The sequence below is a fragment of the Entelurus aequoreus genome, linkage group LG26 (genome assembly GCF_033978785.1).
Source record: "Entelurus aequoreus isolate RoL-2023_Sb linkage group LG26, RoL_Eaeq_v1.1, whole genome shotgun sequence".
Classification (NCBI taxonomy): Eukaryota; Metazoa; Chordata; class Actinopteri; order Syngnathiformes; family Syngnathidae; genus Entelurus; species Entelurus aequoreus.
Genome location: NC_084756.1, coordinates 35,623,436 through 35,638,166, shown reverse-complemented (window position 1 = coordinate 35,638,166; position 14,731 = coordinate 35,623,436). Strand labels below are relative to the sequence as shown.

At 42.2% G+C, this 14,731-nt stretch overlaps 2 protein-coding genes across 3 annotated transcripts in view; both read left to right on the top strand.

The window, feature by feature from the left end:
• rpp14 (ribonuclease P/MRP 14 subunit) overlaps nt 1–9,134 on the top strand; it is a 14,483-nt gene extending 5,349 nt beyond the window's left edge. For both annotated transcript variants that reach the window (XM_062037490.1, XM_062037489.1), the window contains exon 6: nt 8,987–9,134. In XM_062037490.1, the coding sequence (XP_061893474.1) occupies nt 8,987–9,043 (57 nt within the window). In that variant the 3' untranslated portion in view covers nt 9,044–9,134. The remainder of the gene's footprint in view (nt 1–8,986) is intronic.
• LOC133643081 (hydroxyacyl-thioester dehydratase type 2, mitochondrial-like) lies at nt 9,048–9,738 on the top strand. The gene has a single exon (XM_062037491.1). It carries the CDS (start codon nt 9,048–9,050, stop codon nt 9,519–9,521), a length of 474 nt encoding a protein of 157 aa, XP_061893475.1. The 3' UTR covers nt 9,522–9,738.
• The last annotated feature ends 4,993 nt before the right edge of the window (nt 9,739–14,731 follow it).

Sequence of the window (14,731 nt, the reverse complement as noted above, 5' to 3'; positions counted from 1 at the left end):
GAGGACACTGGGATATTAGCTGCACCCACTAAATTTTAGAAGAAAAAAATGTTTACATATATTGGCCGCACCAGACTATAAGTCGCAGATATATACGTTGCAAAATGATTTATTTACACATAGGGGTGTAACGGTACACAAACATTTCGGTTCGGTACGTACCTCGGTTTAGAGGTCGCGGTTCGGTTCATTTTCGGTACAGTAAGAAAACAACAAAATATAAACAGTGTTTCCCATAAACTGCCAAGATACCTGTGGCGGTATGGGCGTGGTCACCATGACATCATCGAGTAATTTGCATAATTTACTACAATGATATGATTTTCTCTAAAAACGCTCAAAAAATATATACTTACTAATTAATAACAGTTTTGTAATAATAATAACGTCCATCCATCCATCCATTTTACAATATAATTTTGGGGATCGAGAAAGTTTACGTTCACGCCGTGATCCCTGCAAGTAACCGCGCTGCTCTACTCCATGGCAACGCGGCGAAACAAAAAACTTTCAACTCGGGTACCCTCCCGTTCTGGCGTCCAGGGGCAGTCTGGGCGGAGATCTGGTAGCAACACTGCTGCCGGTCTCCAACCAAGAATACTGCAACTGAACGTTGAAGGGCTCACAGATGCCAAAACATCCGTCATCGAGCACATGGCCCACACCACCCAAGCCATGGTCATCCTCCTTCAGGAAACCCACCGCCCAACAGCGGACAAGCTAGCGATCACCAACTTCACGCTAGCTGGGTCAATCCTGAGCAAGAAGCATGGCCTTGCCACGTTTGTCCACAACGATCTGAGCTGGACCCTCGCCGATCGATCACCGGACAACTCCGAGATCGAGTGGCTGCGAGTGGACGTTGGCGACATCAAAATTGTCAACGTCTACAAACCACCACCCTCACAACTCACGCCAGTGTCACTGCCAGTGCTTGAACCACCGTGTGTATATGCTGGTGATTTCAACTGCCGGCATACACGGTGGGGATACAGTACCACCTCACCGAGCGGGGAAACTCTTTCTGACTGGGCAGAGCGCAACTCGCTCAACCTTCTCTACAACCCGAAGGGCCCAGCCAGCTTTCACTCCGCTCGGCATAACACTGACACGAACCCTGACCTGGCTTTCGTGAGTGTCGGTGTGGACACCCAGCTCCCCGACAGACGTGTTCTAGGAATGTTCCCCAGGTCGCAACACCGACCGTCGCTGATATCGGTGCCCGACCTCGTGACAACAGTTCCGAGCGGACCGATGAAGCGATGGAACTTCCGGAAGGCCAATTGGAAACTCTATCGCCTCCATACCAACAAGTCCACACGGTGTCTCCCACCACCAGACACACCCAACGTGGACGAGGCATACCAGGACTTCTGTAGGGCACTAACATCTGCGGCCAAAAAAGGCATCCCACGCGGCCGGCGTAAGAACTACAAACCATGCTGGGATGGCGAGTGCGAGACCCTCTACAGCGCCTTCCTCCGGGCTCCCTATGGCCCGGAGGCTAACAATTCAGCCACTGCCCTTCTTTCCACTCTTGGAAGGAAGAGGCACCAGCGCTGGAAAGAGGCAGTCCACTCCATCGACTTCTCGCACACTAGCCGTATCGCGTGGAGCACTTTGAACAACTTGACTGGTAGGTCTGAGCGCGCACCCCGAACATGCCCCGTTACCGCAAATGCTATTGCAGCACAGGTTGTGAAAAACGGGGCATATACCGGGATAAATCGAGATTTTTCCCGGGCGGTGCGCCAGGAAACTGCAGACCTCTGGAGGACAACAACATCTAGCGAGTGTAACATCTCCGGTGAGTTTTCACCGGAGGAGTTCACAGCTGCCCTCCAGTATACCAAACCAGGCAAGTCTGCTGGGCCTGACAACATCTGCCCAGAACTCGTGCTCCACGCTGCCCCTGCAATGAAGTCCTGGCTGAGAGTTTTCCTGTCTTCTTGCCTGCGCCAACTCCGGATCCCCAGGATTTGGAGAAGAGCCACTGTTGTCGCTATCCCCAAGCCGAACAAGCCAAAGGATGACGTAACGAGCTACAGACCAATCTCGTTGCTCTGCGTCCCCTTTAAAGTCCTCGAGCGCCTGATTCACGCCCGTGTCGAGCCCATCATAGACCCCCACCTCCCCCGGGAGCAGGCGGGTTTTCGACGTGGGAAGTCCACGGTGGATCAGGTCGCCCTCCTTACCCAGGACATCGAGGACTGCTTTGAGGCGAAAAAGAAGGCCGGTGCCGTCTTCATAGACCTGACTGCTGCCTATGACACAGTCTGGCACCGCGGCCTCACCTGCAAACTTCTCCGCCTGCTTCCAGACAGGCACATGGTCAAAATGATCATGGAGCTTGTCTGGAACCGCAGCTTTACTCTCACCACCAGTAACGGAGATAAAAGCAGGTTGCGGCGCCTGAAAAATGGCGTCCCCCAGGGATCTGTCCTGGCTCCCCTCCTGTATAACATCTATACATACGACCTGCCTGCCACAGTCTCACGGAGGTTCGCATACGCAGACGATCTCGCGCTGCTGCACTCCGACAGGGACTGGCAGGCCTTGGAGGGAACTCTAAGCCAGGACATGGAGACTTTAGTGGCTTACCTCCATAACTGGAGATTGAAGCTCAGCGAATCCAAGACGGTGACACAAGCTTTCCACCTATACAATTGGGAAGCGGATCGTGAGATCAGGTTCGAGGTGCGGAAGCCGGATGGGGCTTCCCTTACCCTATGCCGGCCTCGTTCTACACCTGAAGACCCTCGTCCTGACCCTAAATACCTTGGGGTCACCCTGGACAGGTCGCTCACTTCCCGTAAACACCTCTTGGCAACACGCAAGAAACTCAACACCCGCGTCTCACTGCTGAGACGGTTGGTCGGGTCCGGTTGGGGTGCCGGGGCAAGAACTCTGCGAACAGCAGCACTTGCCCTGGTCTACTCAACTGCTGAGTACTGCGCACCTGTCTGGGCGCGCAGTGCTCACTCTAAACAACTTGATGTCCCGATCAACGAAGCCTTGCGTGTTATCACTGGATGGCTGCGCCCCACCCCTGTGGAGCTACTGCCCATCTTAGCAGGCATCCAACCCGCTGAGCTTCGTCGCCAAGGTGCTGTAGCAACTCTGGCGGGCCGGGCAAACATGGATGAGAACCACCTGCTCCATGAAAGGCTCACACTCTCCTCAGAGCCAACGCCCCGCCTCCCCTCCAGAGACCCACTGGTACCAGCCGCCCTGAAGCTCCTGCAGCAATGCAGTGACAACAACATCAGGGCGGCTCACTGGGCGAATCACAAATGGAGCACGGACCTGGAGCATACCATCTCCTCCAGACTCCGTGACTTCATACCTGACACCGGCTCAATACCAGGCCTCTCACTACCACGAGTGGCCTGGGTGAGGCTTAACCGCCTCCGAACTGGTGTCGGTCGCTTTCGCTCAAACATGTTCCAGTGGGGCTTAGCACCTAACGCGACGTGTGAGTGTGGCGCGGAGGAGCAGACTGCCGACCACGTGATCCTGCGTTGCCCGATTTATCGTGCTCCTAATGGTTTGCGTGGCCTGGCGGACCTGGATGACTGCTCGGTGACCTGGCTCACTTCTGTGTGTCCTGACATATGAACGGGAGGGCCCCCCGGGCCTGGGGTGGTAAAAGGCATAGACCCTCGGCCTCAGGTCCGGGTGCCGGAAAACAGCTGCCCATACGATGAAGACAATATAATTACAACACTTTATGTACATATTTATATACAGATTTGAACAATAAGTTATTTACTGAAATATATTTATTAATTGTGGTTCTTACAAAAAATATATCTTATAAAAATATAAAAGCTAAAATGTCTCTTAAAGCTCTGCCCCTTTAATTAGTGCATACTAAATAATTTAACTTTAGCCTACTACTACGACCATATTATTTACCAGCAACATAAAGTGAAACAGAGGCAGAGGTGTCCTGCCACAGTCAGTAACAAATAAACAGAAAACAGTAGTGGTGGTAGATAGACACAGAGCTTCATCAAACATCTGATCCACTGAACAAAGAGCTCCAAAAATCTTGATCCTACACTTCTCTTTTGTAAAGTAAATCTGAACAGCCGATATGGGCATCTACATCAACTATATGATTTGCCTGAGAAGCTGGACAGAAAAAAAAATTAAAAAAATTTGTGGCGGCCTTAATTCTTTCGTGGCAGGCCGCTACAAATAAATGAATGTGTGGGAAACACTGATAAATATTTTGGTTATTTATTTACCAAATTTGAAAAATCTTCCACCAAAAATATTTTTCTTAGTGTAATATTTGATGTGAAGTAATGGCAACCTTGGATAGGTCAATAATTCATAATAACATTGATTTTGATTCAATATTATGTTTTGAGCAATGACAGTTTGAAAGAGAAAAAAAACCAGCTTTGTTTTATTAGTCAACATTGCAACTTTTTCTAAATTACATTTAACCTTTAAGCTTTTTTATTTCACTTTTGTTATGTTTTTGTTTATTTGAATAGTATTTTTAGAATGTGCCGTGGGCCTTTAAAACATTAGCTGTGGGCCGCAAATGGCCTCCGGGGCACACTTTTGACACCCCTGCTATAGATAATAAAAAATTAAATGTGATAAATCTATGGATAAAAAGCAGAGCCTGGCGACGCATGCGCGTTTATCATAACTCTCTCTCTCTCTGTCTCTGCCCCTCCCTCACCAATGCTGCTGCACGCACAATTTGTTTTGTTTTTAACCCCTTCTTAACCCTGAACGTACATTGAAAATACACGCAACCCTAACTCAAAATGCCGGACATTTGAGGCATTTAAGAAACTCCGCCCTGACAGCTCTGCAAAAGAGGACATGTCCGGTGAAAAGAGGACGTATGGTCAGTCTATCCTAGCCTGTTAGCTGCTAGCATGCCGTGTGTTGTGCCTCGGTGTGCATTGTTTACACAACGTGCGTTACGCTACTTAATATGTCCGTGTGGAAACTCGTTCGGTACACCTCTGAACCGAACCGAAACCCCCGTACCGAAACGGTTAAATACAAATACATGTACCTAGGGATGTCCCGATCCAGGTTTTTGCACTTCCGATCCGATACTGGCCGATACTGGCTTTATCCGAGCATGTATTAAAATTTAAAGTTATTTAGCCTACTTAGTTGTCAGATTCATGTTGAAAAGGGTTTTAGTACTCTTGATAACAACTAGCCAGCTGAATTAGGTGAGTTTGAATAATACACAATGGAGATGTTGACGTGCGGGGTTTCAAACACTCTTCATTTTCTAGCAGGGGACTTTTCAAACGATGCTACATATTAGCAGTAATGCTACTTTTTATAGCAGCGCTTTTGCCCCACACTTGACAAATTACGGTTGTCTGTTCGACATATTCCCACTTGAAGCCAAACCACCGCCAGGGACGGATCCCCTGCGGTTTTTCTTGGGAATTAATGAATTCTTCCGTCATTATTACCGCTCACACGGCTACGCTAGCATCACAGCTAACGTTAGCCATGCTGCTACTTCTCTGCTGGGAGAGTGCGTATACGTATGTGACGTATGACGTGACGTGTGTAAGAAGGTGCGCTTGCTGTCTGTGAGAAGCAGACACAAGAAGGAGTGGAAAGAGCCTGTCGTGTAATGCTAGCAGCTAAAGGCAACTGCGTGAGGACGTATACTCGACTGTGTTGAAGGTGTGCTGGAAAATGCGGAACGGAAATTAGGGAGCAGCAGAAAATCGGAATGTATTATTTAAAGGCCTACTGAAAGCCACTACTAGCGACCACGCAGTCTGATAGTTTATATATTAATGATGAAATCTTAACATTGCAACACATGCCAATACGACCGGGTTAACTTATAAAGTGACATTTGAAATTTCCCAGGAAACTTCCGCTTGAAAACGTCGCGGTATGATGACGTATGCGCGTGACGTCACGAGGTCAAGGGAAGTGTTTGGACCCAATTCAAATACCTCTGTTTTCTTCGACAAAATTCCACAGTATTCTGGACATCTGTGTTGGTGAATCTTTTGCAATTTGTTTAATGGACAATGGAGACTGCAAATAAGAAAGTTGTAGGTGCGATCGGTGGAGCGGCAGACTACAGCAACACCAACACCAGGAGGTTGTGTTGTGTTTTGAGCAGGATAGCAGATGCACTACAGTGAGTAAGCCCGCCGCCGCATCTAAGTTAGCTTCTGTTTTTTTAGCTTCGCCAAGCTGAATATTATTAATCGTGTATTTACATGTTCATGGTTTAATAGTATTATTGATCTTCTGTCTATCCATCCAGTCAGGGTTTTTTTTTTATTTAGTTTCTATCTGCATTTGAGACTGATGCTATCACGTTGGCTACGTAGCTAGGTTAGCTTCTATTTTTTTAGCTTCGAAAAGCTGAATATTATTAATCGTGTATTTACATGTTCATGGCTTAATAGTATTTTTGATCTTCTGTCTATCCATCCAGTCAGGGTTTTTTTTAAATTTAGTTTCTATCTGCATTTGAGACTGCTATGCTATCACGTTGGCTACGTAGCTAGGTTAGCTTCTATTTTTTTAGCTTCGAAAAGCTGAATATTATTAATCGTGTATTTACATGTTCATGGTTTAATAGTATTTTTGATCTTCTGTCTATCCATCCAGTCAGGGTTTTTTTAAATTTAGTTTCTAACTGCATTTGAGACTGCTATGCTATCACGTTGGCTACGTAGCTAGGTTAGCTTCTATTTTTTTAGCTTCGAAAAGCTGAATATTATTAATCGTGTATTTACATGTTCATGGTTTAATAGTATTTTTGATCTTCTGTCTATCCATCCAGTCAGGGTTTTTTTAATTTAGTTTCTATCTGCATTTGAGACTGATGCTATCACGTTGGCTACGTAGCTAGGTTAGCTTCTATTTTTTTAGCTTCGAAAAGCTGAATATTATTAATCGTGTATTTACATGTTCATAGTTTAATAGTATTTTTGATCTTCTGTCTATCCATCCAGTCAGGGTTTTTTTAAAATTTAGTTTCTATCTGCATTTGAGACTGCTATGCTATCACGTTGGCTACGTAGCTAGGCTAGCTTCTATTTTTTTAGCTTCGCAAAGCTGAATATTATTAATCGTGTATTTACATGTTCATGGTTTAATAGTATTTTTGATCTTCTGTCTATCCATCCAGTCAGGGTTTTTTTTAAATTTAGTTTCTATCTGCATTTGAGACTGCTATGCTATCACGTTGGCTACGTAGCTAGGTTAGCTTCTATTTTTTTTAGCTTCGCAAAGCTGAATATTATTAATCGTTTTATTTACATGTTCATGGTTTAATAGTATTTTTGATCTTCTGTCTATCCATCCAGTCAGGGTTTTTTTTAATTTAGTTTCTATCTGCATTTGAGACTGCTATGCTATCACGTTGGCTACGTAGCTAGGTTAACTTCTATTTTTTTTAGCTTCGAAAAGCTGAATATTATTAATCGTGTATTTACATGTTCATGGTTTAATAGTATTTTTTCATCTTCTGTCTATCCATCCAGTCAGGGTTTTTTTTAAATTTAGTTTCTATCTGCATTTGAGACTGCTATGCTATCACGTTGGCTACGTAGCTAGGTTAGCTTCTATTTTTTTAGCTTCGAAAAGCTGAATATTATTAATCGTGTATTTACATGTTCATGGCTTAATAGTATTTTTGATCTTCTGTCTATCCATCCAGTCAGGGTTTTTTTTTAATTTAGTTTCTATCTGCATTTGAGACTGCTATGCTATCACGTTGGCTACGTAGCTAGGTTAGCTTCTATTTTTTTAGCTTCGAAAAGCTGAATATTATTAATCGTGTATTTACATGTTCATGGTTTAATAGTATTTTTGATCTTCTGTCTATCCATCCAGTCAGGGTTTTTTTAAATTTAGTTTCTAACTGCATTTGAGACTGCTATGCTATCACGTTGGCTACGTAGCTAGGTTAGCTTCTATTTTTTTAGCTTCGAAAAGCTGAATATTATTAATCGTGTATTTACATGTTCATGGTTTAATAGTATTTTTGATCTTCTGTCTATCCATCCAGTCAGGGTTTTTTTTTATTTAGTTTCTATCTGCATTTGAGACTGATGCTATCACGTTGGCTACGTAGCTAGGTTAGCTTCTATTTTTTTAGCTTCGAAAAGCTGAATATTATTAATCGTGTATTTACATGTTCATAGTTTAATAGTATTTTTGATCTTCTGTCTATCCATCCAGTCAGGGTTTTTTTAAAATTTAGTTTCTATCTGCATTTGAGACTGCTATGCTATCACGTTGGCTACGTAGCTAGGCTAGCTTCTATTTTTTTTAGCTTCGCAAAGCTGAATATTATTAATCGTGTATTTACATGTTCATGGTTTAATAGTATTTTTGATCTTCTGTCTATCCATCCAGTCAGGGTTTTTTTTAAATTTAGTTTCTATCTGCATTTGAGACTGCTATGCTATCACGTTGGCTACGTAGCTAGGTTAGCTTCTATTTTTTTAGCTTCGCAAAGCTGAATATTATTAATCGTTTTATTTACATGTTCATGGTTTAATAGTATTTTTGATCTTCTGTCTATCCATCCAGTCAGGGTTTTTTTAAATTTAGTTTCTATCTGCATTTGAGACTGCTATGCTATCACGTTGGCTACGTAGCTAGGTTAACTTCTATTTTTTTTAGCTTCGAAAAGCTGAATATTATTAATCGTGTATTTACATGTTCATGGTTTAATAGTATTTTTTCATCTTCTGTCTATCCATCCAGTCAGGGTTTTTTTTTATTTAGTTTCTATCTGCCTTTATGACTGATGCTATCACGTTGGCTACTAAAACTGGATCTGGATCGGCATTTTCCCATGCCTTGCCGATACGCATTTTTTGGCCAATATCGGCGGCCGATCCGATCCAAATATCGGATCGGGACATCCCTACACGTACCGTTACACCCTTAATATCAGCACATCTTTGACTCCCTCCGGCTCAGGGTGCTTCTCTTGTGTCTTCAGGTGTCTCCCTTCCTGCTGGCGCTGACAGCAAACAGCCGAGAGCTGCACCTGGACTGAGGCCATGTTCTCCTTCAGGATGAGGTCCACGTGGTGTGGAGTCAGAACTTTGCTGGCCGCGGCTCCTCACCGCCGACTCCACGTCGGCCAGCGAGCCTCCCTCACCAAAGTCTTCTCCGCCCGCCACATGGAGCTCTTTGCCGAGCTGACGGGCGACACCAACCCCCTCCACCTGGACCCGGCCTACGCCGCCACCACCTCCTTCGAGGCGCCCATCGTCCACGGCGTCCTCATCAACGGGCTGATCTCGGCCGTGCTGGGCACCAAAATGCCGGGCCGCGGCTGCGTCTTCCTCTACCAAGAGATCCGATTCCCGGCGCCGCTCTACGTCGGCGAGGAGGTGCTGGCCGAAGCCGAAGTCCGGAAGATCAAGATGTCTTTTGCCTTCATTGCCGTTTCGTGTTCGGTCCAAGACAAGGTGGTGATGGAGGGCGAAGTAATGGTGATGATGCCTGAGGAGCAGCAGCAGGACGTCTGAAGGAAGAGAGGCAGGTTAGAAGTGATCAGGTATTTATGACAACAGGAAGGCTTCATGTCAGGACCTCTTTCTCACTGTAATGGTGTTACTCATTTACTCTTCATTATTGATGCTACACCTAAATCTCAACATCACTTTTCACGTAATAGCAACGTTTTTCTGAGGAGTTTGCTTGTGTGACATTAAAAACTAGGGCTTTGAATCTTCGGGCACCGCACGATTCCATTCACAATCAATTCTCCATTCAAAATCTATATTTTTAATAAAATTGGGTGCCAGTTCTATGATTAACGACATTCCTCCATAAAATAAACAGCTCTGATCAATTTCTATATAACCATATTTTTCGGACTATAAGTCGCAGTTTTTTTCATAGTTTGGCCGGGGGTGCGACTTCTACTCAGGGGCGACTTATGTGTGAAATGATTAACACATTAGTGTAAAATATCAAATAATATTATTTAGCTCATTCACGTAAGAGACTAGACTAGTGTGCCGTGGGAAATTATGCAACTTCACCTAATTGGTCCAAAAAATATTTTTTGCAAATCAATAATTATAATAATTAGAGATGTGGTCGATAAATGCGTTAAAATGTAATATCGGAAATTATCGGTATCGTTTTTTTTTATTATCAGTATCGTTTTTTTTATATTTTATTTATTTTTTTAATTAAATCCACATAAAAAACACAAGATACACTTACAATTAGCGCACCAACCCAAAAAACCTCCATCCCCCATTTACACTCATACACACAAAAGGGTTGTTTCTTTCTGTTATTAATATTCTGCTTCCTACATTATATATCAATATATATCAATACAGTCTGCAAGGGATACAGTCCGTAAGCACACATGATTGTGCGTGCTGCTGCTCCACTAATAGTACTAACCTTTAACACTTAATTTTACAAATTTTCATTAATTACTAGTTTCTATGTAACTGTTTTTATATTGTTTTACTTTCTTTTTTATTCAAGAAAATGTTTTTAATTTATTTATCTTATTTTATTTGATTCATTTTTTAAAAAAGTACCTTATCTTCACCATACCTGGTTGTCCAAATTAGGCATAATAATGTGTTAATTCCACGACTGTATATATCGGTTGATATCGGTATCGGTTGATATCGGTAATTAAAGAGTTGGACAATATCGGCATATCGGATATCGGCAAAAAGCCATTATCGGACATCCTTAATAATAACGTGTCGTTGTCTAGTGCAGTGTTTTTCAACCTTTTTTGGTATGTAAAAGGTATGTAACGCTTAAACCAAAAAGGCACTGAAGCATAGGGATGCCTATGCAAAACAAAAGTAAAACTGAACTGGCTACAAAGTAAACAAAAACAGAATGCTGGAGGACAGCAAAAACTTACAGCGTGTGGAGCGGAGACGGCGTCCACAAAGTACATCCGTACATGACATGACAATCAACAATGTCCCCACAAAGAAGGATAGCGTACGCACAACTTACCGTATTTTTCGGACTATAAGTCGCAGTTTTTTTTCATAGTTTGGTGCGACTTATGTGTGTAATGATTAACACATTAGCGTAAAATATCAAATATTATTGATCTCATTCACGTAAGAGACTAGACGTATAAGATTTCATGGGATTTAGCGATTAGGAGTGACAGATTGTTTGGTAAACGTATAGCATGTTCTATATGTTATAGTTATTTGAATGACTCTTACCATAATATGTTACGTTAACATACCAGTTGGTTATTTATGCCTCATATAACGTACACTTATTCAGCCTGTTGTTCACTATTCTTTAGACATTTTAAATTGCCTTTCAAATGTCTATTCTTGCTGTTGGCTTTTATCAAATAAATTTCCCCAAAAAATGCGACTTATACTCAAGTGCGACTTATATGTTTTTTTTCCTTCTTTATTATGCATTTTCGGCCGGTGCGACTTATACTCAGGAGCGACTTGTGTGAAATTATTAACACATTAGCGTAAAATATCAAATATATTATTTAGCTCATTCACGTAAGAGACTAGACTAGTGTGCCGTGGGAAATTATGCAACTTCACCTAATTGGTCCAAAAAATATTTTTTGCAAAATCTAGAATTATAATAATGTGTCGTTGTCTAGTGCAGTGTTTTTCAACCTTTTTTGGTATGTAAAAGGTATGTAACGCTTAAACCAAAAAGGCACTGAAGCATAGGGATGCCTATGCAAAACAAAAGTAAAACTGAACTGGCTACAAAGTAAACAAAAACAGAATGCTGGAGGACAGCAAAAATTTACAGCGTGTGGAGCGGAGACGGCGTCCACAAAGTACATCCGTACATGACATGACAATCAACAACGTCCCCACTAAGAAGGATAGCGTACGCACAACTTACCATATTTTTCGGATTATAAGTCGCAGTTTTTTTCATAGTTTGGTGCGACTTATGTGTGAAATTAACACATTAGCGTAAAATATCAAATAATATTGTTTATCTCATTCACGTAAGAGACTAGACGTATAAGATTTCATGGGATTTAGCGATTAGGAGTGACAGATTGTTTGGTAAACGTATAGCATGTTCTATATGTTATAGTTATTTGAATGACTCTTACCATAATATGTTACGTTAACATACCAGTTGGTTATTTATGCCTCATATAACGTACACTTATTCAGCCTGTTGTTCACTATTCTTTAGACATTTTAAATTGCCTTTCAAATGTCTATTCTTGGTGGTGGCTTTTATTTCCCCCAAAAATGCGACTTATACTCCAGTGCGACTTATATATGTTTTTTTCCTTCTTTATTATGCATTTTCGGCCGGTGCGACTTATGCTCCGAAAAATACGGGTACTTAAAACTGGTTTCGTTTAACAAAATTCAAACCAAACATTTAATAAAGTCAAATACAAATAAGGCAACAAAGAAGAATATCCAACACTTTTCTAAAGTAAATGTGTACAGCAGATATGATCATCTACATCAGTGGTCCCCAACCACCGGGCCGCACAAGAATTTAAAAAAAAAAAAAAAAGAAATCAACATAACACAATATATACATTCTATATCAATATAGATCAATACAGTCTGCAGGGATACAGTCCGTAAGCACACATGATTGTATGTATTTATGTAAAAAAAAAAAAATATATATATAGTATAAGTCGCACCCCCGGCCAAACTGTGAAAAAAACTGCGACTTATAGTCGGAAAAATACGGTATGCACTGCATGAAATTGCATACCTTTTTAAAAGTTAAAGGCCTACTGAAACCCACTACTACCGACCATAACATTGCAACACATGCCAATACGGCCGGGTTAACTTATAAAGTGACATTTTAAATTTCCCGGGAAATATCCGGCTGAAACATCACGGTATGATGACGTATGCGCGTGACGTAGTCAGTTTAACGGAAGTTATGGTACCCCTTAGAATCCTATACAAAAAGCTCTGTTTTCATTTCATAATTCCACAGTATTCTGGACATCTTTTGCAATTTGTTTAATGAACAATGAAGGCTGCAAAGAAGAAAGTTGTAGGTGGGATCGGTGTATTAGCAGCGGACTACAGCAACACAACCAGGAGGACTTTGTTGGAGAGCAGACGCGCTAGCCGCCGACCTCACCTTGACTTCCTACGTCTCCGGGCCGCCAAACGCATCGGGTGAAGTCCTTCGTCCTTCCGTCGATTGCTGGAACGCAGGTGAGCCCGGATGTTGATGAGCAGATGAGGGCTGGCTGGCGTAGGTAGAGAGCTAATGTTTTTAGCATAGCTCTGTGAGGTCCGGTTGCTAAGTAGGCTTCAATGGCGTCGTTAGCACAGCATTGTTAACCTTCGCCAGCCTGGAAAGCATTAACCGTGTATTTACATGTCCACGGTTTAATAGTATTGTTGATTTTCTATCTATACTTCCAGTCAGGGGTTTATTTTTTTTGTTTCTATATGCAGTTAAAGCACGATGCTATCACGTTAGCTCGTAGCTAAAGCGTTTTGCCGATGTATTGTCGTGGAGATAAAAGGCACTGAATGTCCATTTCACGTTCTCGACTCTCATTTTCAAGAGGATATAGTATCCGAGGTGGTTTAAAATACAAATCCGTGATCCACAATAGAAAAAGGAGAGAGTGTGGAATCCAAAGAGTCAGCTTGTACCTAAGTTACGGTCAGAGCGAAAAAAAAAATGTATTTCACTGCATTCTAGTCCTTCACTCTAACGTTCCTCGTCCACGAATCTTTCATCCTCGCTCAAATTAATGGGGTAATGGTCCGAATCGCTCTAGCTGCGTTGAAAACAATAGGAAAATATGCTAGAATTCAAAAATAACAGTGGTACTGTTTTTCTATTTACAGTAACATGTTGAACAAACTACCTTAAATCTTACAGTAAGGTTCTTCATATAAGATGTCCGGGTCCACTGGACCCGGGGCTAATAGAAGTGTGGAAATTGATGTTCTGTGTAACACACACACACACACACACACACACAGCAGGCCTAGACAGGAGGAGGACAGAGTTTAGGTACACAGAACATCAGGGGGTCAAATGTGCAAGAAAATGAGAGCAGACAGTGTTGACAAACAATGTTGCAACCTTGTGTGGGAAGCGCAGGTGCAGAAACACAAAAGAAGAATCCCTGTGGGATGCAGAAACTGCCAGAGACATTTTCCGTGTAACGTTCATATTGTTGTTACTCAGCCAGCGTTTGTGGGTCTGATGGACCCCTCGCATTTTGTGGCTTTTAATGCCTCACAATCAAACACTTTTATGTTAAAATACTGAACAGATGTTTATTGGGATAAGGTAAACATCTGTTCAGTATTTTAACATAAAAGTGTTTGATTGTGAGGCCTTAAAAGCCACAAAATGCAACGGGTCCATCAGACCCACAAACGCTGGCTAAGTAACAACAATATGAACATTACACAAAGGTTAAAATTAGAGATATATGCCGATATATGCGTTAAAATGTAATATTGGAAATGATCGGTATCGTTGTTTTTTTTATCGGTATCGTTGTTGTTGTTTTTTTAATTTAAAAAAAAAAATTAAATCAACATAAAAACCACAAGATACACTTACAATTAGTGCACCAACCCAAAAAACCTCCCTCCCCCAAACTCATTCACTCAAAAGTGTTGTTTCTTTCTGTTATTAATATTCTGGTTCCTACATTATATATCAATATATATCAATACAGTCTGCAAGGGATACAGTCCGTAAGCACACATGATTGTGC